Genomic DNA, 20,986 nt, shown 5'->3' on the forward strand with positions numbered 1-20,986 from the left:
GCACCTGATGTGAGCAGCCAACTCACTGAAAAAGACCCTCATGCTGGTAAAGGCTGAAGGCAAAAGGAGAAGAGGACAGCAGAGGATGAGATGGTTGGATGGCATCACCGATTCAATGGACATGAGCTTGGGTGAACTCTGGGAGATGGTGAGGGACAGAGAGGCCTGGCCTGCTGCAGTCCACGGGGTGGCCAAGAGTCAGACATGACTTAGTGACTGAACAGCGACAAACTGCTTATCACGCTAAGCCTCTGTTTCTCGTCTATAAAAGGGAAGTCATAACTCCCATCGCACAGGATTGTACGGGGTCAGTACGATAATGCCTAGCACACTGCCAATTCACTTCAGTCTTTGCGATCCCATGGTTTGTAACCTGCCAGGTTCCTCTGTCCATGGGATTTTCTAGGCAAAGATACCAGAGTGGGTTGCCATTTCCTCCTTCAGAGGATCTTCCTGACCCAGGGATCAAACCCTTGTCTCTTATGTCTCCTGCACTGGCAGGCAGGTTCTTTATGACTAGTGCCATCTGCGAAGCCCAAAAAGGGCGTGTTGCCTCCCCTTGGGGAATTGAACCTGGTCTCCCATGTGACAGGCAGGGGCTCCCCACTATGTTAATGAAGATTGGCACCAAATACTACAACAAGATAGGACTGAGTTTACATAAGGAGCTTGGAATTCCACAAATGAGATCTTACTCATTCAAGCAGAAGGCCTGGTCCAGGATGGGTAGGTGCCAAATTGTTCCGTTTAATTGAACCACCATCATTATGTCAAATCTGCCCCATTCAGACTTCCTATTTCTCAAGGAAATGCTGTACATGACTTGTCCTGGGGAGGAGAGCAGGTGACATCTAATATCTTACTTCCCTTGAGTTCACTTGTTCCACCAATATTTATTAAGCACATACTATGTTTGCCCTGACCTGCTCTGCTGGCTCCAAAGTCCCTCTCCCTTGCCTGTTTCCCTTCGCAGGCAGAGACTTTGTTGAGTCTTTTGTTTAGTTTCTATCAAGGTGATTTGCCCTTGAGGCTTTTGTATTTATCTTCTTAATAAAGTTGGTTATTATAAGGGAGAATATTTATTGAGTACTTATTCTATGCTGCCTTATGTTCATTGTCTCATTTCATTCTCAAGAGGCAGATACTAATTTTTTCCCCACTTTAGAGATGAGGAACTTAAGACTCTAAATGGTCATGAAATTGCCCAAAGTCCCTTGACTACTCAGTGGTGGGACCTGGATTTGTAATAAGCGGTGGAGCAGGTATACATGGGACCCTATGGCTGCCAACACTCAACCGGGCAGTGGTCCTCAAGGCAGAGAGTGGGTGAGAGATGAGAGGCCTACTCATTGGGGCCAGCAAGTGAGCTGGGGGTCTGGGGACAGGCTGAGGGCTGTGTCCCACAAAGCTCCAGAGCCCTCGCCACACTGTCCCCTGGCCAGGCCCGGGCTTTGAAGCAGCTGTGCCCTCTCCTCCATTCCCCATCTGGGGTCTAATGGAGGTGCCGGTCTCCATGGGTCACCATCCAAGGAGGCCTCAGCAACTGGAGTGCATGGCACTGCCATTAAGTGTCATGCACAGCTTCAACCAGCTTCAGTCTCTCCGTTCACATTTCAAAAACTGTTACAGCTGAGATCAGCTGTCCACCCGTTTAGGAGGTGGCAGAGGTCAGGGTTAAGCTGCAAGGACACTGCCCATCATGACTTCAGGTCTACCTCTGTGGGTGGACCTGTTCTCAGAGAAGGGCAACTGCTGTGAGCTGGGCACTAACCCATAGGCATTTGCTACCACACGTATTCCCACTGACCCTACACAAATAATTCGCTCTGGTTTAAATGAAAAACCTGACTGACTGGGTGCTGGGCGCCTGGCTCCCTCAGTGATGACGGCTGGGCAGGCTCTGGGGACCCGCCCCTGAGTGCGCCACCAGCTGAGCTCTGCCTCTTCAGCAGGGCCTGGGCACTGGTGGAAGGACACAGACTGGGTGCTGGACCGGTGCTCCAGGGCAGAGAAACGGGCCTGCCCAGGGTCCCCTTGGCTTAGCCTGGGCCTTGGAGAGGGGAGTTGAGCCTTAGCACTTTGCCCTTTGTCAGAACAGAGACTAACACTTGCTCTGCTGGAGGCTTCCAGCAACATGGTGACCTGACGATGACCTGACCTTAAGAACAAATGATCTGACACCAGGAAGTTTGCAACAACTAACCACGGCCCCCCACCCTTCCCTATAAAAGGGCTTGGCTGAAAGCCTTCCAGGAGTTGGGGGTTTTTTAAGGCATAAGCAGCTTTGTATGGCTCTGTAGGAAACATCTCTTTGGTCCAGGCTCGACGTTTTGGTCTTATCTGGCCTCACTGCACTGACCACACAGACTTGTGTTTGATAACAGATTCATATCCAGAGTCCTATGACACACATCTCACCTGGAGGTGAGTGCCTCCTGCTGTGCCGAATGCTACCTTAGCTGCTGGTTATTTTCAAAAGCTGCTGTGCTGGTCTGCAGCGCTGCTTTGTGTTGTTTTAAAATTGTCCCGTGTTTTCCACAGCGTGTTTTATCTGCTAAAAATGAAGCCCAAGTTGGCTTCCAAAGTGCTGGCTGCGTGGCACCATTTCTGGATCTGTGTTCTTCAAAGGCATTGGTCAGGGGATAACTGGTCGATAATGAAACAGAATCCAGGACTCCCGGGTTGAGCAAGATGGACTGATTTTCAGTTGGGGAGGGGCCGGTCTGCCTCTGTTCCCTTTCACAGGAAATCTCCACCCAACAGCCTGAGCACCCCCTTTTCATAACAAGCATTTCCTCACATACTCTCTACTATCCTGAAATAAAGGTATAGATACTATGACTTACCTATACACATAATTTAAGAGACTAAATACTGTTGCCTTAATTGGAATATAAAGGAAAGATAATGGGACTTTTATTTATAGGAAAATATGTTTTCAATAAATAAATGCTTAGGAAGGACTATCTATAAGACATTATAGAATAGTTAGATATGTACTAACCTAAATGGAATAAATTAGGATTTAAGAGAAGGAAAAACAGCCCATGAATTAATAATCTCAGTGTGTAACTTTCATGTAATTTTTACAAAATGTAATTATTATGATGCTGTAAAAATATAAAATACATGATAAATAAAAATGCTTAAAAGTCAGTCTTTATGAATAAGATTCAATGCATTCCACAAGTCTTAACAAATTTACTATTTGATTCTAAGCCTTAGCAATTCAGTAAGGAATTTCTTTTCAACAAATGGTGCTGAGATGACTGGATATCATGTGCAAAAAAGATAAACTTAGACCCTTACCCCACTTCACAATCAAAAATCAAAGCAAAATGAATCACAGACTTAAATATAAGAGCTCAAACTATAACATTCCTGGAATAAGGAAGATTAGCCAGTGGTTTCTTTTTCTTTGTTTTAGGCAACAATAAACATTTGTTATCTCACATTTTCTGTGGGAAAGGAATGCAGGAGTGGCTTATCTGGATGGTTCACACTTGGAGTTTCCAAAAAGATTATTGCCAAGACGTTGGTCAGGGCTGCTGTCATCTGCAGGAGGCTCGACTGGGCTGAGAGGCTCTGCTTCCAAGTTAAGTGAAAGTGAAAGTGTTAGTCACTCAGTCATGTGGAGTCTTTGCAATCCCATGGACTATAGCCCACCAGGCTCCTCTGTCCATTGGATTCTCCAGGGAAGAATATTAGAGTGAGTTGCCATTCCGTTCTCCAGGGGATCTTCCCGACCCAGGGATCAAACCCAGGTCTCCCACATTGCAGGCAGTAAACTGTCTGCGTCACCTGGGAAGCCTAACATAGGTTCATCACCTAACATAAGTGATAAACTGGGGCTGGCTGTTGGCAGAAGGCCTCAGTTTCCCACCACGTGGAATAATTCATAGGGCTGCTTAGTGTCCTCACATCATGGCAGCTAGATTCCTCCCCAGTGAGTGGTCTAAGAGAGACTAAGGCAGAAGCCACAATGTCCTAGCCTCAGGAGCCACACATTATCATTTTTACAATATCCTATTGGATAACAGTCATCTTCTTTTTATTAATATATATATTTTTTAATTTTATTTTTTTTAATTGAAGGATCAAGTGAAAGTTCCTCAATCGTATCCAACTGTTTGTGACCCCATTCTCCAGGCCGGAATACTGGAGTGGGTAGCCCTTCCCTTATCCAGGGGATCTTCCCAACCCAGGGATCAAACCCAGGTCTCTCGCATTGCAGGTGGATTCTTTACCAGCTGAGCCACAGTGGAAGCCCAATTGAAGGATAGTTGTTTTATTTATTTTTTTTGTCACACCTGTGCGGCATGTGGGATCTCAGTTCCCTGACCAGGGAATGATACTGCAGCCCCTGCATTAGGAGCACACAGTCTTAACCACTGGACTACCAGCAAAGTCCCTACACAGGTCATCCATAGAGATGTGTGTGGGACAGAGAGGCTAAATAACGGTATGCACACCAAGTGGTGGGGATCATTTGGGGGCCATCTAGGAGGCAATCTACCATAGTCCGCCCTCTGTTCCCCAATAAGGCATGTCTCTCCCACAGGTAAACACTCTTACTTCCTCTCAAGGTCCCCCAAATTCTCATCTCATTATAGCTTAAGTTCAAAGTCTCATTAGACAATGGTTTCTTATTTATGAGTCCCAAATACAAACGATAGAAGAAAAAGATAAATTGGACTTCATCAAAATGAAAAATGTTTGTGTTTGAAAGGATGCCATCAAGAAAGTGAAAAGAAAACCCATAGAATGGGATAAAATATTTTCAAACCACATCTCTGATAAGGGCCTAGTATCTAAAATATACAGAGAACTCTTATAACTCAATAAGAAGATAACCCAATTAAAAACAGGCAAAGGACTTCAAGAGACACTTATCCAAAGATAATGTACAAATGTCCAACAAGAACACAAATAGATGCTTGACAACATTTACCATTAAGGAAATGCAAATCAAAACCACTATGAAACACCATGTCATATACATTAGGATGGCTATGATCAAAACGACAGACGATGACAAGTGTTGGCAAGGATGTGGAGAAATGAGAGCTTGGGGATGTAAAATGGTGCAGCCACTTTGGAAAACAGTTGGGCAGTTTCTCAAAATGTTAAACAGAGTTACCATTTGACCCAGCAATTCCACTTCTAGGGAGCTACTGAAAAGAAAACATTTATCCACACAAAGACTTGCACATGAATATTTACAGCAGCGTTATTTATGGAAACAGACCAAATGTCTATCAGCTGGTGAATAAATACACGAACTGGTATTTCATTAAATGGAATAGTATTCAGCAATAAAAAGGGAACAAAATACCAATACATGCCACGACATGAATGTACCTCAAAAACATCACGGTAAGTCAAAGAAGACAGACAAAATGACCACAGATTACATGATTCCATTTATATGAAATTCTAGAACAGCCAAATCTAGAGAGACAGAAAACAGATTAGTGCTTGCCTGCGGGTGGAGTGGGAATCAAAATCACAAAATTCTATTCATTTACTCAAAATCATTGAACTGTACACTTAAAAGGAGAAACTTTTATAGTATGTAAATTAAATCTCAATGAAGTCAGTAAAAAAAATTTCATTACATATTTGCAGTTGGTTCATTGTTTTGGCAGGAATACTACCACGTTGAAACTCTTTACAACTAAATATATTACATAGTTGGAAGTGCTCTAATATGCTGAGTCACTTCAGTTCAGTTCAGTCCCTCAGTCTTGTCCGACTCTTTGCGGCCCCATGAACCGCAGCATGCCAGGCCTCCCTGTCCATCACCAACTCCCGGAGTTCACTCAAACTCATGTCCATCGAGTAGGTGATGCTATCCAGCCATCTCATCCTCTATTGTCCCCTTCACCTCCTGCCCCCAAGCCCTCCCAGAATCAGAGTCTTTTCCAATGAATCAACTCTTCACATGAGGTGGCCAAAATATTGGAGTTTCAGCTTTAGAATCAGTCCTTCCAAAGAACACCCAGAACTGATCTCCTTCAGAATGGACTGGTTGGATCTCCTTGCACTCCAAGGGACTCTCAAGAGTCTTCTCCAACATCACAGTTCAAACGCATCAATTCTTCGGCACTCAGTTTTCTTCACAGTCCAACTCTCACATCCATACATGACCACAGGAAAAACCATAGCCTTGACTAGATGGACCTTTGTTGGCAAAGTAATGTCTCTGCTTTTGAATATGCTATCTAGGTTGGTCATAACTTTCCTTCCAAGAAGTAAGCGTCTTTTAATTTCATGGCTGCAATCACCTAGTAGACAGATGCAATAATTTCAAGACAATGTATTTAACTTCTTCGTCCATAATGATCTTCTCCTAAGTTATTGGGCTTTTCAACAACAACAAAACTTCTAAAACTTTTCTGCATTGTTATAAAGTCTTGCTAATTTATATTTGATCTTATACTTGCATATGTTGGTGAACAGAACATTCCAAAGTAGAATGAGATACTTCTTTGTGCAGGACTGTCGCGCATGTTATAGTCTATCTTTCCTGTCCTCCTTCCACTAAATTCTCAAAGTGCTCCTAATTGTTTTTGTTGTTCAGTTGCTTAGTTATGTCGGACTCTGTGATTCCATGGACTGCAGCATGCCAGGCTTCACTGTCCATCACCAACTCCTGGATCTTGCTCAAACTCATGTCCATCGAGTTGGTGATGCCATCCAACCATCTCATCCTCTGCCGTGCCCTTCTCCTCTTGCCCTCAATCTTTCCCAACACCAGGGTCTTTTCCAATGAGTCAGTTCTTCACAAAGTATTGGAGCTTCACCTTCAGCATCAGTCCTTCCAATGAATATTCAGGACTGATTTCTTTTAGGATTGACTCGTTTCATCTCTTTGCAGTCCAAGGGACTCTCAAGAGTCTTCTCTAGCACCACAATTTGAAAGCATCAATTCTTTGGCGTTTGGCCTCCGTTTTGGTCCAACTCTCACATCCGTACATGACTACTAGAAAAGCCTATTGCTCCTAATCATGGTCTCCACTAAAGACATATTTCCAAAATGCCCTCCAGGGGACAACTGAGACCCACTGCCCTAGGGGAGTCACCTCAAATGCCCAGGCTGCAGTAGTCACTATGGATGTACTGTTGCTGCTGCTGCTAAGTCACTTCAGTCATGTCTGACTCTGTGCGACCCCATAGACGGCCCCCTACCAGGCTCCCCCGTCCCTGGGATTCTCCAGGCAAGAACACTGGAGTGGGTTGCCATCTCCTTCTCCAGTGCATGAAAGTGAAAAGTCAAAGTGAAGTCGCTCAGTCATGTCCGACTCTTTGAGACCCCATGGACTGCAGCCTACCAGGCTCCCCTGTCCATGGGATTTTCCAGGCAAGAGTACGTACAAGGTGGCCACAAATGCGTTCCTCGTTTCCCTTTGCACAGCACTTTTAAAAGACTTAGCTAAACACCAAGGGAGGGCAACTGGGAAATAAATATAAGTGAGAAGCTGAAGCACAAAAATAGCTTGGCTGACCCAGCACAGAAGTTCTGATCTCACTTCAGCCAACCCTTGGCTCAGACAGCAAACTCCAGCCTTGGAGCCTGGCAAGCACCATGTTACAGGCTCCTTACTCTGTAGGTCTCAAGTCAACTCCCCAAGGAGGGTGCCTCCTCCTGGGCCCACTGTCGCCTCCATGGTCAAAGAGAGACACTCTCCTGTCATGTATGGCAGAGGAGGACTCACTCAAAAAAATACTTAAGAGATAAGTGAATGGATAAACCTTACCAGTCAACCTTTAATCTGTCCTTTCAGCTCTGGTTTCTGATCTGAAGAAACACCACTCTTACTGATTACTGACACCAAATGATTCCTTCTTCCAGTGAGATCCTTCTGCCCCTTAATTACTAGGTTGTAGGTTCATCTCCGGATTCATCTGATCAACAAACTTTTTCTTCAGCTCTATAGAGATAAAATTTTTTACGTCTCTAGCTCAGTCATTAAAGAATCTCCCTGCAATGGAGGAGACCTGGGTTTGATTCCTGGGTCGGGAAGCTTCCCTGGAGAAGGAAATGGCAACCCACTCCAATACTCTTGCCTGGAGAACCCCATGCACAGAGGAGCCTGGTGGGCTACAGGAAGAGTCTGAAACGGCTTAGCGACTAAACTGCGACCGCCACTGAGATGTAATATTGTGTAAGTTTAATGTGTACAACTGATGATCTGATACGTAATTTGACATGTTGCTGAATGATTATGGCAAGTTGGTTTAATTAACCAACTCTTAAACAATAACCATAGCATACCTGTAAAGTCCAGTGCAAATGGAAAGTGTTTATACCTCATATGCTTTCCTATAATTTTTCTCAAGATACCAATAGCTAATCTTTCATGGGTGGTTACTACATGCATTAGCCTGACAACCCCATGTTATGGGGAGAACTGACTCAGAGAGGTTAAGTAAGTGGCAAAGTCAAGCCTAAATTCAGCTCTTTCCTACTGTGAAGCCCAAGCAGCTCTTAGTCATCGTGCCATACAGTCTCCCTGACATTTCAGTAGTATATTTTTAGTCTTCAGTACATTTCTTTTTCTTTCTTTTTTAAACAATTATTTGTCTATTTATTTGTTTATGGCTGCACTGGCTCTCCGTTGCTGCGTATGGGCTTCCTCTAGCTGTGGTGAGCGGGGGCTGCTCTGTTGCGGTCGCACAGGCTTCTTGTTGTGACGGCTTCTCTTGCTGTAGAGCATGGGCTCTAGGTGTGTGGGCTTCAGTACTCGCAGCACACGGGATCTGTACTTGCAGCTCGCAGACCCTAGAGCTTGCAGGCTTCAATAGTTGCGGCGCATGGACTTCAGCTGCTCCGTGGCTTGTGGCATCTTCCCAGACCAGGGATCAAACCTGTGGCCCCTGTATTGGCGGGCAGACTCCCATCCACCGTCTCACCAGGGAAGTCCCTTCTGTAAGTTTCTAAATGGCCACAGGGCAAATTCCACAGTTCCTATTTCTCTGAAACCTAAAACTCTTCCTCAAGAGACAAGCACAGAATTGGGGCTCAGGTTTACTGAATGAATGAATGAGTTAAGTTACTAACCACATTCGCTGTTTAAGGCCCTGCTTGTCAGTGTTTCAGGGAATGTCTTTGGTGCGATATGAAGCAAAAGAGTGATGAACTTCCAGAAGAATGAAGCTAACTCTGAAGAGGTCTATTAGAGCCTGAGTGACTTAATTGAGGGGATTTGGTTGAGGCAACAGGAAGTATGATTCAAATGCTGAACAACTGTGAGCCTACTCACACATTCCTTACTGTCCTGAGCCTCCCATGAGGCTGTCATGAGCCTCACTGCAGATAAAAAGGTATGAGAAGGTGGTCCTTGTGAACTGTAAAGCTCCATATGGATGGCTGGAATTATTATTGCTACTGTTATCTAGCCTTTGTTTCCTTCCTCCAGGTACAGCGGAAGGAGTCTTCAGTCCCAGCCTTTACCCCCACCCCTGCTCCCTCTGGCTGCCACCAATTCTATCCCTCAAGAGGAGGCAATAAGGAAGGGGAAGGGCGTTTTGACATGGACACCCTAGTGATTAAACAGGATTAAAACCCTTGCTTCATTCCTTACTAGAACTGAGATACTGGGAAGTTACTTGACTTCTTGGAGCTTCAGTTTCCTCATCTTCAAACCTCTTGCCTCATGGGTTGTTATGAGAACCTCATGCAACCATGCATGTAATATTACTCACAGCCAAACCTCTGGGATGAGTTGCTACACTTGGTGAGTCTTCTCTCCATTTCTTACGTTGCATGGGCTGAAGCTGGTCCTCTTGGTTCCCCAAAACTGCTCTTGCCAAGGTCACTGATGATCCCTCTGTTGCTAAGTCTAGTAAATAATGCCCAGCTCAGGGATTCCCTGGTGCTGCAGACAGTAAAGAATCCACTTGCAATGTGGGAGACCTGGTTTTGATCCATGGGTTGGGAAGATCTCCTGGAGGGCATGGCAACCCACTCCAGTATTCTTGCCTGGAGAATCCTGATGGACAGAGGAGCCTGGCGGGCTACAGTACAGAGTCAGACACAACTGAGCAACTAAGTACACAGCACTGATCTAACTGTACTTTTCACCTCAGCTGACACAGGCCCCTCTGTTCTGGAAGCACTCTCTTTTGTTCTTCTGACTCGCACTCTGCTGCTCTGGAGGTCTTCTCTCTTCTTTGGCTGTTCCTTCTCTGCAGGCTTCGCCTCCTCTTGTCTGTTCCTTAGGGTTTTGTCCTAGACCTTCTCTTCTCATACGTCATGCTCTCTCCAGAGATACCCCATGGCTTTGATTATCTTCTAGTTGACTTTGGTTCCAAAATCTGCACTTCCAATCCCAATCTTCCTCTTGAGATGGACTCTGTGATGACTACCCTCCAGACCTTTCCTGCTGGAGTCTCACAGACACTTCAGCAGCACGATCACGAGGGCATCGTCTCCTCCAGTCAAACCCACTCTTCCTCCTGTGTTCTCTATCACCATGAACAGAACCTCTTCTTGAAGAACTTGGGGCTTGTGCCTGACTCTGTCCTCTCCGCGAATCCTTCTTCCTATCATTTCTCTTGTTAACTACTGAAACACCTCTCATTTGACCTCCTACACTCTACTTTTCTCCTCCAATCCATTCTTCAAGAAGCATTCAATGGTGTAACTCAAATACAAACACTGAAGCTACCACTCTCCCTCCTAAAATCCTTCAATGGCTCCATACTGCTTTTTAAGAGGGCTTACGGGACCTGGCATCTTTGTTCCAGCTTCATTTCTCATCTCTCCACGTGGACTATATGCTCCAATCACATCTCACCTAACAGGCCACATACCATCTTCCCTCTGCTCTGAGCTAGGATATTTTCTTCTCTCTTAAAAAAAAAAAAAAAAAAAAGAATAAATACTCTTTTTCATCAGTAAGTCCTCAGCCTTAATGTCTCTACCATCAGTACCCTTTTCCTGACAACCCTAAATGGGCAGGGCACCCCTGCTATGTGCTCCCCAATGCACATATTTGACAAATAATAATTGGGCATCTACTATGGGCCAGGCACTGTTCTAGATACAGTAATGAATAAGATGATAAAGTCCCTTATGTTCTACTGGGGATGGTAGACAACACAGAACTTCAGATGGCCATGAGCACTATGAAACGAAATAAAGGGGTAGGGAGTGCTGGACAAAGGGAGTGAGGGGGAGAGTGGTAGGAAGTGAATTTGGGGAAAAAGGTTGGGGGTCAGATTCTGTAAGGCCTTCGTGGCCACTGTGAGGAAGTCTGCGTTTTATTCCAAGATGGAAATTCACTGGACAGTTTGGTGCAGGGAAGCGCCACCATCCGGTCTGTATTTTTAAAAGATCACTCTGGCTGCTGTGTAGAAATCAGACTCTAAGCAGTAAGTGCCAAGGCACGGGACCAATCTCTAATTACAGCCTGCCGTGGACTGGCCCCCTTTTTCTCTATCCTTTCTCCTCCGAATCCTCACAAAGGCTCTTCTTCAGTTTGCACCACTCTCCACCTCCAGGCCTAGTTAACGCCTATTCATCTTTCGTTCAGATCTCAGCTTCTGTCGTTATGTCTGAGAAATTCTCTTTCTCTCACACACACACCCTCCTGTAACAAGCTCACAAATCTCGCATCTCCTTTGTAGCTCTTGCTAGTTGCAGTTAATTGTAAAAATGACTTAATGTCAATTATAGCACCCAGTGGCCTAACTCCTTTGTTGATCCGTCCTTGCCAAAGCCTAACAGAGCAGGATCAATGTGTCTCGCCAGTAGCCAGGGTCAATGTGTCTCGCCAGGTAGCACAGCACCCGGCGCTAGTGCTGTGCTTACTGAACATTTGTCGGATGATTGAAGAATGGATAAATTATACAGAACTTTTCCCCCATTCCAGCCCTCAAAAATGCAAGTGCTTAGAAGAGGATTTGAAGATTTCTCCCCTCTTCCTCATTAGTAAAACACGACCATCCCTACAACTAATGATAACAGTGCTGATGAAAGGGTGAGCTCCAGATGCAGGGAAGGGAGAGTTAAGATCTAAGCCGTGCAAAATCCACTACGCCTACCGTGGGTGAAGCGAAACAGCAGCCCCAACCGGAGGCGAAAGGAAATCCCAAAGCAGCCTGTAAAGCTGGTAGGCGGGGCTGGAGAACAGGGCTCAGCGGAGACTCGGCGCATCTCACCACGCGCAGCCGCAAGGCGCGCAGGGCGGGTTGGGAGGGACCCGGGCCTCGCTCGGGAAGGGAGACCCGTAATCGTCAGGAGGCGGGACGCAGGCACTTTCCGCAGGTTTTAGTGGTAGTGCTGGGGACGGACTGTTTCCGCTGGCCAGCCGTAGCCCAAATACGGCGCAAGCGTATTCGGGGTTCTATTTGGAAAGACGGCGCGGGAAGCAAGAAGCGCGCATGCGCCTCCGTATATACTCGCCAGCACACCCTAATGGATGGGGGAGGTTGCTTTCCTTCAGTGAGTGCGGGTCACTGGAAGCTGAGCTGTACTCTTGAGTTTCCTCCTTTGGGAGTCTCGGGATAGGGAACATTTAGTGCCCAGAAATTGCCCCGTTGGGAACCCCGATCTCCACTCCCTCCTATCTCATTTTGTCGTTCTGGCCGCGCCCTAACCCTCTTTCCCTGAAGCTCGGTTGTTATGATGGTGAATTATTCAAGAAGCCTTGCAGCCTGACGCCATCTATGGGCAGTGCCCCCTCCCTACTCCCTCTCTCCTGAGGGTCCCACTACTATCCCCAAAGTCATAGGGCCCCGAAGCTGTTTACAAGACCTCACGCTTTTAGTAACTTAATGAGTTTGTTGAGGACCTACTAAGTGTTAGACCAAGTGCAATGAGCAAACCCCTGCTCATAGGAGTTTGCATTCTATGGGACGACACAAACAAGATAATTTGAAATAGCAATTAAGTATTCAAAACAACAGGGCGGTATAATAGAACGCGAAGTGCTCAACGAGAAGATGAATATTGAACTAAGACTCGAATTAGGTGAAAGCAACAGCTATAGGGCAGAGTTTCGTGTTGGTGAAGAGCTGCTGCTGCTGCTAAGTCACTTCAGTCATGTCCGACTCTGTGTGACCCCAGAGACAGCAGCCCACCAGGCTCCCCCGTCCCTGGGATTCTCCAGGCAAGAACACTGGAGTGGGTTGCCATTTCCTTCTCCAATGCATGAACGTGAAAAGTGAAAGTGAAGTCGCTCAGTCGTGTCCAACTCTTTGCGACCCCATGGACTGCAGCCTACCAGGCTCCCTCCTCCGTGGGATTTTCCAGGCAAGAGTACTGGAGGGGGTGCCGTCGCCTTTTCTGTGGTGAAGAGCTAGCTGGTGCAAAGCCTCTTGTGCAATGGCAGTTTGATTGGACCAGGGTGTACCTGACCATAGTTTCACGAGTTTGGAGATTATCCTAAATACAATGGGAAGCCATTACATTTAGGCAGAACTTTAATATGACATGATTTCTTACCACTTTGCTGACTGGAGAATGGATTGTGGGAAGAATGGAAATAGATCAATTAAGAGGCAAGGAGAGAGGGTGGTGACTAGGGCTAGGTAGCTGGTGAGACATGGAAGAGTTCAGGGTAAGACTGGACATACCAGATGAGAAAAAAGAAATGAGGCTAATTCCTATGCTTATGGAAAGTGCAGTGAGGTGAGTGGTGGTGCCATGTATTGAAGAATGTTCCTAGAGGAACAGGCACAAGGGTTGGGAATCAAGAGTTCCATTGTGGCCATGTTGAGTCTGAGACATCCACGAAATATACAAGGAGAGATGTCACACTGGAGGTTGGAGCTCGTGGAGAGGTAAAGGAGAGAATTATCCACGAGCACATAGATGGCAGTGAAAGCCATGGGTCTTGCCGGGCTACCTACAGACAAACTGGAGGTAGGAAAAAGAGGGCCAAGGGGAGAGCCCTGGGGCTCTCCAGTGTTAATCAGCCAGGCAGAGGTGTGACTGCTGACAAGTGATACCAGGACAGCAAAGTAGGAGGAAATATAGAAGACTATGACGTCTCTGGGCTTCCCTGGCGGCTCAGTGGGAAAGCATCTGCCTGCCAGTGCAGGAGACTCAGGTTCCATCCCTGGTTTGGGAAGATCCCCTGGAGAAGGAAATGGCAACCCACTCCAGTATTCTTGCCTGTGAAGTCCCATGGACAGAGGAGCCTGGTGGGCTACAGTCCATGGGGGTCTCAAAAGAGTCAAACACAGCTTAGCAACTAAACAACAACGTGATGTCTTTAAAGACAAGAAAGGGGAAAATTCAAGAGAAAAGATGCTGATTACGTGGGTTAAATGCTTCTGAGAGGTGAAGTGAAATGCATGCAAGCAGAGAAACGGCCACTGGGTCTGATACTTCTTATGGTTACTGAAAAATTTGTTTCAAGAGCAGTGTCTGGGGAAAGGGAGGGGAAGGAGCCTGATGGGAATGGGTGAGGAGAGAATGGATGTTTGAGTAGAAGGAAGGAAGAGAAAAAATGTTTGGCTATGAAAAGGGGCAGAGATACTGTGTGGTAGCTGGAAATAGATATCAGTGTCTTCAGAGTTTTCGTAACTAAGAGAGATGCTAGTACAAATCTCAACGGTGATAAAGAATGATCCAGAAGAGAAGGGAAAAACTGAAATTTATTGAAGGCTTACTTAGTGTGTTAAGAGCTTTACAAACTTTCGTCCTCACAATGTTCTATGGATCAGGCAGTTGAGGTTAAATAACTTGCCCAAGGTCATGCAGTTAGAGGTGGTAGAGCTGAGAGGCCAGCCTGATTTTTCTGACCCTTCATACCCCACCACCCCATCGCACAGGCATACATCCCCCTATGTTTAAACATCTGGGACATGCCTGTGCCCTGGCCACAACCCCTGGTGAATCAGAGTTACTGTCACGCCAGGGGAACTGGACTTTATTTTCCTCCTCCAGCACCGGAAGCACAGGCATGTCCCCCCAGAGCCTGAACACCCGTGCAGCACAGGACAGGAGCTCTCCCAGGCCAGACGGCGGAGGCAAGCAGCAGGAGCCCCTAGAGGTAGGAGGGAAACGAATACTTCTGGGACTGTTCAGCAGGTTTCTGTGTGTGTCAGCCAGTGCAAGAGGGTGCTGGGGGCTGCTGTGGCCCCTGCATTCATCTGGATCTGTTCAGTGTTGGGGGATGCCTGGGTCAGAGCCCAGTCTCCCGGCTGCCCCCATTGAGGCTGAGGCTGTGGGGACGGGTAGCACGCTCCAGCCTGCGGCCGGACAGGAGACGCCTCAGGGAGGAGCCGGAGCTTAGGTCGCCGCAGCTGCGAAGGTGGAGGCTCTCTCGGCCTGGCCGGCCCCAGGGGCTCCGGGGCACCTAGATGGGGCCACAGGAGAGAGCATCAGTATGGCCCCTAACTCGAAGCTCCAGGCTTTCCTGGGTGTCTTCCTCGGCTCCCCCGACTCTACCTGTTTATGCCCATGGGCTCCATTCCCATTAGAATCTGGGGCCTTCCTGGACATCTGGAGGAAACGGGTGACCAGGCCCCGGCCTGGCCAGCTGCCCTTCAGGTCCCCCAGGGAGTGGGCTGGTGCAGGGCCCGAGGGCAGGGGGACCTTCTGGAAGGTGGGCACAGGGCGCCGCTTCTCTGCTGAGCGGGCACGGAGCAACTTGGGGGAAGGGCAATGGGCTAGACGGAAGAGGCAGGCTTCAGAGCAGAGCCCTGGGGGGAGAGAGAGGGAGAGTGGGTGGAATGGGAGGTGCAGAAAAGGCCAGGCAGCACTGCCCTATCCCCCGCCCCCGGGGAACCAACAGTGTGCCTAACCTGTATCTGCAGAGGAAACGGAAGCAGCTTCTTCCTCAAGCACTTTGGTATAAAGGTCCCTGAATTCAGCTGAAGAGGAGGGGAGAGAAACAGACTGAGTTGGGGGTGTGCTGTAGACACCCCCACCTATCTCACCGCCCTCCTGAGAACACAAGCCCAGCTCCTACAGCCCACTCCCAACCAAGGGGGCACTGTCGCTGCCCATGTCTGCCAGCAACTAGATGGAACGATCCACCAAATTAGGGACTAAGGCGCCATCACTCTCTGCTGTATCCTCCCCAGTCCCTGGCACATAATGGTAATGACAAGCCTGTTCTGTGCCAGGGCGGAAGCATTTGACCTGCATCTCTTCTCAGTAACGCCACAGTATGTACAGTGAGGTATTGTTATTATACCCATTTTACAGGTTAGAAACCAAGGCTTGGAAAGAGTAGGTAACTAACCCAACCTGGGGCCTGTGAGACTGGATTCCAACAACCAAATCCTCTTTTTTTAACCACTAAGCTACTGACAGGTGTGTTTTTCACAGGTGATGTAAGTGTCTGATGCAGGTGCGAATCAGAATTTCTGCCTCCTCAGAAACCCCAGTAATGTCCCAAATCCCAGCGGGCATCATTGGCCCTCTCACTCCCAGTGCCTACCCTCTCCTGAACCTTGTGGGGGCTCACCAGTGTTGCTGGAGGTGGTGATGCCTGGGTCACTGTGGGACCGTGGCAGCAGCAGCGGTGGCGGGGGAGCCGGGTGAGGAGGCCGGTGCCCCGGCGGGGTGAGGGAACCTGAGCTATCGCTGAAGCGGCGAGCTGGGGCTCGGGGGGAAGGGGCCGCAGCTGGCCGGCTGCCTCCCCGGGGGACCCGCCGCCTCAGCTCGGGGAAGCAGGGTCCCACCCAAGGCGGCCAGCCCTCCAGGCGGTGGCAGCTGCGGGCCGCTGTGGGGGCACCCAGTGGGGGTGGGGCTTCGGGGGCAGAGCAGGAATAGGAGCGGGCTGCCCTTGGGGGCCGCCGGGGAAGGGGGCTGTCCTCGAAGGGGCCCCGAAGGCCGCAGTCCAGGCTGAGGCAGTAGCCGGCGCGGCTGCGCTGAATAGAGCGGAAGAGCACGTAGTCAACGGAGCGCACGGAGCCCTGCAACTCCAGCAGGCACGAGTCCTCCGATGGGCTGGAGCCCCCCGGGAGGTCGCCGATGGCTGACAGCACCAGAGACCCGCTGTCCATGGACACTGTGGGCAGTAGGGGCGGCTGGGTAGCATCAGCTTGGCCAGGGCTAGGCAGTGCCTCTTTCCTCAGGACAAGCCCCCTGGGGGCCAGCCTGCCTCCAGCCTATCTCAGAGGAGACCACTAAGTCCAGTTTTCCAAGAAAACCCAGCTCTCGCTTGTCACGCACCCACCAACTCAGTCTAATCCCTGCCCTGCCCCCCACCAGCTCCACTCTCCCAGGCGTCCCAGTCTTTGTCCACCCTCCCCACTTTCTGCTCACCGTCTACAATGGAGGCCACTCGCTCGCAGATGCAGGCACCATCATGCAGCTGAGGATCAAACAGAGTGGCCTGCAGAAGACACAAGGGTCAAGCATCCAGCCCTGCACACCGATACGGCCACCCCAGAGGCTTGACAGAGCTCAGGAGACCTAGATTCCAGTCCCGCTCTGTCACTTTGTCCGAGTCACTTTATGTGGGCCTCAGTTTCCACGTCTGTTAAATGGAAATAATAGTTCTTACCCCACCCGCCTCACTACCTTCTCAGGCAGGTCAAAGAGACAGTGGATGTGCTAGTGCTTTAGATCATGAGAACTAGTATTATCTTTATCCAGTACCAGCAGGTCACTCAGATTTTCAGGCTCTGTCTTAAGAGTCCCCAGCCTGCACCAAGCCCTGCTCTCACCTGACTGTCTCCTCGTAGCCCCATGACGGCCTCATAAGAAGGGGGGCAATCAGTAGGGTACAAGGGCACTGGGCTGTCCATGGAGCCATTGTAGGTGATGCTGGCAGAAGGAGGGAAAGGGTCAAAGCCTGGAAAAGAACTATTCTGAAAAGATCCCTCCCCACCAATCTGGTCCCAGCCCCAGTCTCCTTCCTTAGTTCCCCCAATAGGACTCTGCCTGGCCTCACCTCTGCGCATCTGTTTCCGAGCTGCAGGTATACTCTGGGGGGTAGTACGGTGGCGGGGGCACAGGTGGTACAAATTCCTCCAGGTCCAGCATGGTGTGCAGGAGAGGGTCTGGGGGCGAGGAGGTACAGCCCAGAGGCCCCAGAGGGCCTGAGACTGAGCGTTCAGGGGCCAACTGCTGGGGAGCAAGCAGGTCAGCGCGCTTGGATCCTGGGAATACAGCTCCTTGATTCCCACATTCCTCTCTCCTCTACATTTTCTGACCCCGCCCCCTCCAAGAAGCTCAGTTCTGGCCCCTTCCTTTTCCAGAACAAGTTCCTCTTCTAACTGCCCCAGCTGAGGACCTTCACCTCTTACCCTGCCCATCTAGAAATTCCTCCTCTTTATGGACTCTTCTGCACCCAGAATCACTCTCTGTTCTGTCCCCACCAGAACATCAGCCCGTTATCCCTGCTCGCATCTAAGACCTTCTGGACTCCGCCCAACTTTTAGTCCCATTCTCCAATGCCCTGGGGCTGACATCACACACTTCTGTTACTCCCAGTGATTCCCCTCCTCACCCTCCCTCTTAAATATTCCTACAGTCAACATGCCTATTAGGTGAGCCACAGCCCCTGGTGCTCAAAAGCCAGCGCTGCAGCCATTCCCTCCCCCCAAGACCAGTCCCAGCACACACACCCCTGCCCCCAGCCTACCTTCGTGGCTTTGACCCCAGCTTCCCACTCACCGTGTGCACAAGGTCCAGGGAGAAGATCTGGATGCAGCAGACAATGGCAGAGAGGGTACAGATTACGGCGGCACAGACGGTGAGCCCGCAGACGCTGAAGAGTAAGTTCTGGGGAAGGCGAGAGAGAGGAATGTGAGAGCAGCCTAGGGCGCAGTAAGTCCCACATATTCAGGGCCTGTGAGGACTCAGGAGGAGACACAAGAGTGTGAGCCAGGAAGACGGTGGGAGGGAAAGGAATGGTGGAGATGGGGGTGCATGCTCACCTTGAGGACCCCTCGGGCTTCATCACAGGTGGAGTTAGGGGCAATTTTCAGCTCCTGCCCCGACTCTGGACAGGGCCTGAGAAGACGAGCAGAGGGGCAGCACACACAGACCTTTCCATCCTGAGTGGGAGTGGAGAGAGTGAGGCAGCCTGAACCCGGACAAGCCGAGCTGTTCCACACGCCTCCCCCAACTAGTGCACTCAGGCTCGCCCTCCTCAGATCTCACCAAGTTGCATTCTTGGAAGTCTCGGGCCAGCTGAGCATTTTTACAGGAGAGAACAGAGCCGGCCATGCTGAGCATGACACAGAGCACCGAAAGCAAGGAGAAGAAGGAGATCTGGGAAAAAAGAGGGCATAGACTCAGGGCTGAGACCCCCAAAATACCCTCTACTGCAAATGGAGCCACCCTCGTGCACAGGCATTCATGCCTGGTCAACATGAGTAGAAAAGTCAGTTCCCTTCTTGGGGGCATAAATGGGCATCCCCTCAGGTGCCAGGCACCTGCCTCCCAGTGGGCATCAGACCCTGGCACCTACCACTAGAGTGAATGGCCGCTTCCATGACACGATGCCAACAACCCCGGAAAATGCCAGCTGGGGATAAAGCGGGCACAGGCTCAGCATGAAGGGGAAGCACCTGGGTGAGCCCCGCACCACAGGGTGTACCCAGCTCTGTAAGGAGTAAGAGGACCAGGAGAGGCCAGGATTTGGACTGGCAGCTGGTGTTGAGGGGTGGGGCCCAAGGAGCCTCCCCCACCCAACAACTGTGCACCCAACTCACCGAGAACCCAGCCCAAGACGGGCAGGATCTCTTGACGCTCTCGGTGGTGGTGATGGAGGAGGCCACCATGCTGAAGGTGACCACCAGGATGCCCAGGAACACCTGACCCAGCCCCAGCGTGAGCAGGGCCTGTAGCCAGGGTCGGTGGAGGCGGAGGTGTGTAAGGCCCCGGGTGCTGGGCCGGCTAGTCAGCGAGCGGCTGGAATCGCTAGGCGAGGGCATCATGCCTGCCGCCCGGTTGCCTGAGCCTTGCTCGGCACCCCCTGGCGCTTGGGAGCATCTCAGAGGCGCCCAAGGCCCCGTCCTTCCTCCTCTCCACCCCCCTCCCTCTAGAGCCCACCCCCTGGCTGGGTCCCCTGAGGCATGGCCCAGGGACTCCAGCTGGGGGGGAGTCCAAGGGGGAGGCCTCACGGAGGGGCCGCGGAGTGCTCCCTCCCCACCACGGGTACTGGACGGGCACCGTAACCGTTACGGCGCTGAGAACGCGGGGGCACCGGCTCATCGCATCTCCCTAGGGAAGAAGGGCGCGGAAAAGGGCCGGTCCGGGAGTGAAGAGAGGGAGGCGTTCCAGAACCGGGAAGGGTGGGAAGGGTAAAAGGCGAGAAGGATGGAAAAGAAGTCTAGAGAAGAGGTTCGGGTCGGCGTGGGGTGACTCTAGAGGCGCGGTCGGTGTGCCTTCAGAGTGTCCAGTTGGATCCGAGGCCGCCTGGTGGGGAGAGGCTGCGGCGCCGCCGTCTCCAGGGTCGCCAGCCCCACTCCCCTCCCCACCACGCTCTTGCTCCCCTAGCTCAGGCTGCAGCAGGTCCGGGACTGGAGACGGGGGATGGGGGATGAGATGGTGCGGGAGGAGGGGCGTGGTACGAGGGCCAGCGCGCTGCACCCCGGGAGTTGTAGTCCCAGTCGGAGACCGTGGGAGAGAGGGGGTGGGAGAGGAAGGGGGAGGGACGGGAAGGGATGGGGCGGACGGCCGGGCGAGCTGGCCGCCCCCTCTGGTTTGGCGAGGAGCTCCGGCCCCGCAGGGCCCGAGCTAAACCTTTCGGCGCCTACTTGGGCCCCGCCCAGCCTCTCATGCCCCTAGGCCGCTGCGTTCCCAGAAGAGGTAGCGGCTCTATCTTAAAGGAGAAAGTCATTAAAGGAGCGGGGTGGAGAGCTGAGTTCACTGGCAGCTCCGCGATTCCACGCCCAACCGGGGACTTCCCTCCCACTTCCTGAGCCAGCCAGTGGGCTCTGCTGTCCCGCCGCCACAGCTCTCCGTTTACACTAAGGCCAGGTCCGACCTTCCCTCCAGAGTCCACAATTCAGCTTCCACTCCAGTCGCTTCCACTTTATCTTCTGCAAGACCTGCTGCTGCTAA

The 20,986-nt window shown here is 50.4% G+C and overlaps 1 protein-coding gene across 4 annotated transcripts; it reads right to left on the reverse strand.

Annotated features, from left to right (window-relative positions):
• Positions 1 to 14,592: 14,592 nt before the first annotated feature.
• ENTREP3 (endosomal transmembrane epsin interactor 3) lies at positions 14,593 to 20,464 on the reverse strand. 4 transcript variants are annotated; one of them, XM_027976094.3, is made up of 12 exons: positions 19,633 to 20,464; positions 19,389 to 19,445; positions 19,079 to 19,189; positions 18,853 to 18,972; positions 18,590 to 18,697; positions 17,865 to 18,037; positions 17,638 to 17,737; positions 17,234 to 17,303; positions 16,431 to 16,976; positions 15,763 to 15,831; positions 15,407 to 15,660; positions 14,593 to 15,314 (listed from the first exon to the last, which is right to left on the reverse strand). In XM_027976094.3, the coding sequence occupies exons 1-12, from the start codon at positions 19,855 to 19,857 to the stop codon at positions 15,141 to 15,143; spliced, it is 2,007 nt and encodes a 668-aa protein (XP_027831895.1). In that variant the 5' UTR covers positions 19,858 to 20,464; the 3' UTR covers positions 14,593 to 15,140. The 4 variants fall into 4 exon arrangements, with proteins under 4 accessions (XP_027831895.1, XP_027831892.1, XP_027831888.1 ...); XM_027976091.3 differs by having other exon boundaries at positions 17,865 to 18,040; XM_027976087.3 differs by having other exon boundaries at positions 19,389 to 19,523.
• Between the last annotated feature and the right edge of the window lie 522 nt (positions 20,465 to 20,986).

This window comes from Ovis aries, chromosome 1, assembly GCF_016772045.2.
Source record: "Ovis aries strain OAR_USU_Benz2616 breed Rambouillet chromosome 1, ARS-UI_Ramb_v3.0, whole genome shotgun sequence".
NCBI classification, from domain to species: Eukaryota; Metazoa; Chordata; class Mammalia; order Artiodactyla; family Bovidae; genus Ovis; species Ovis aries.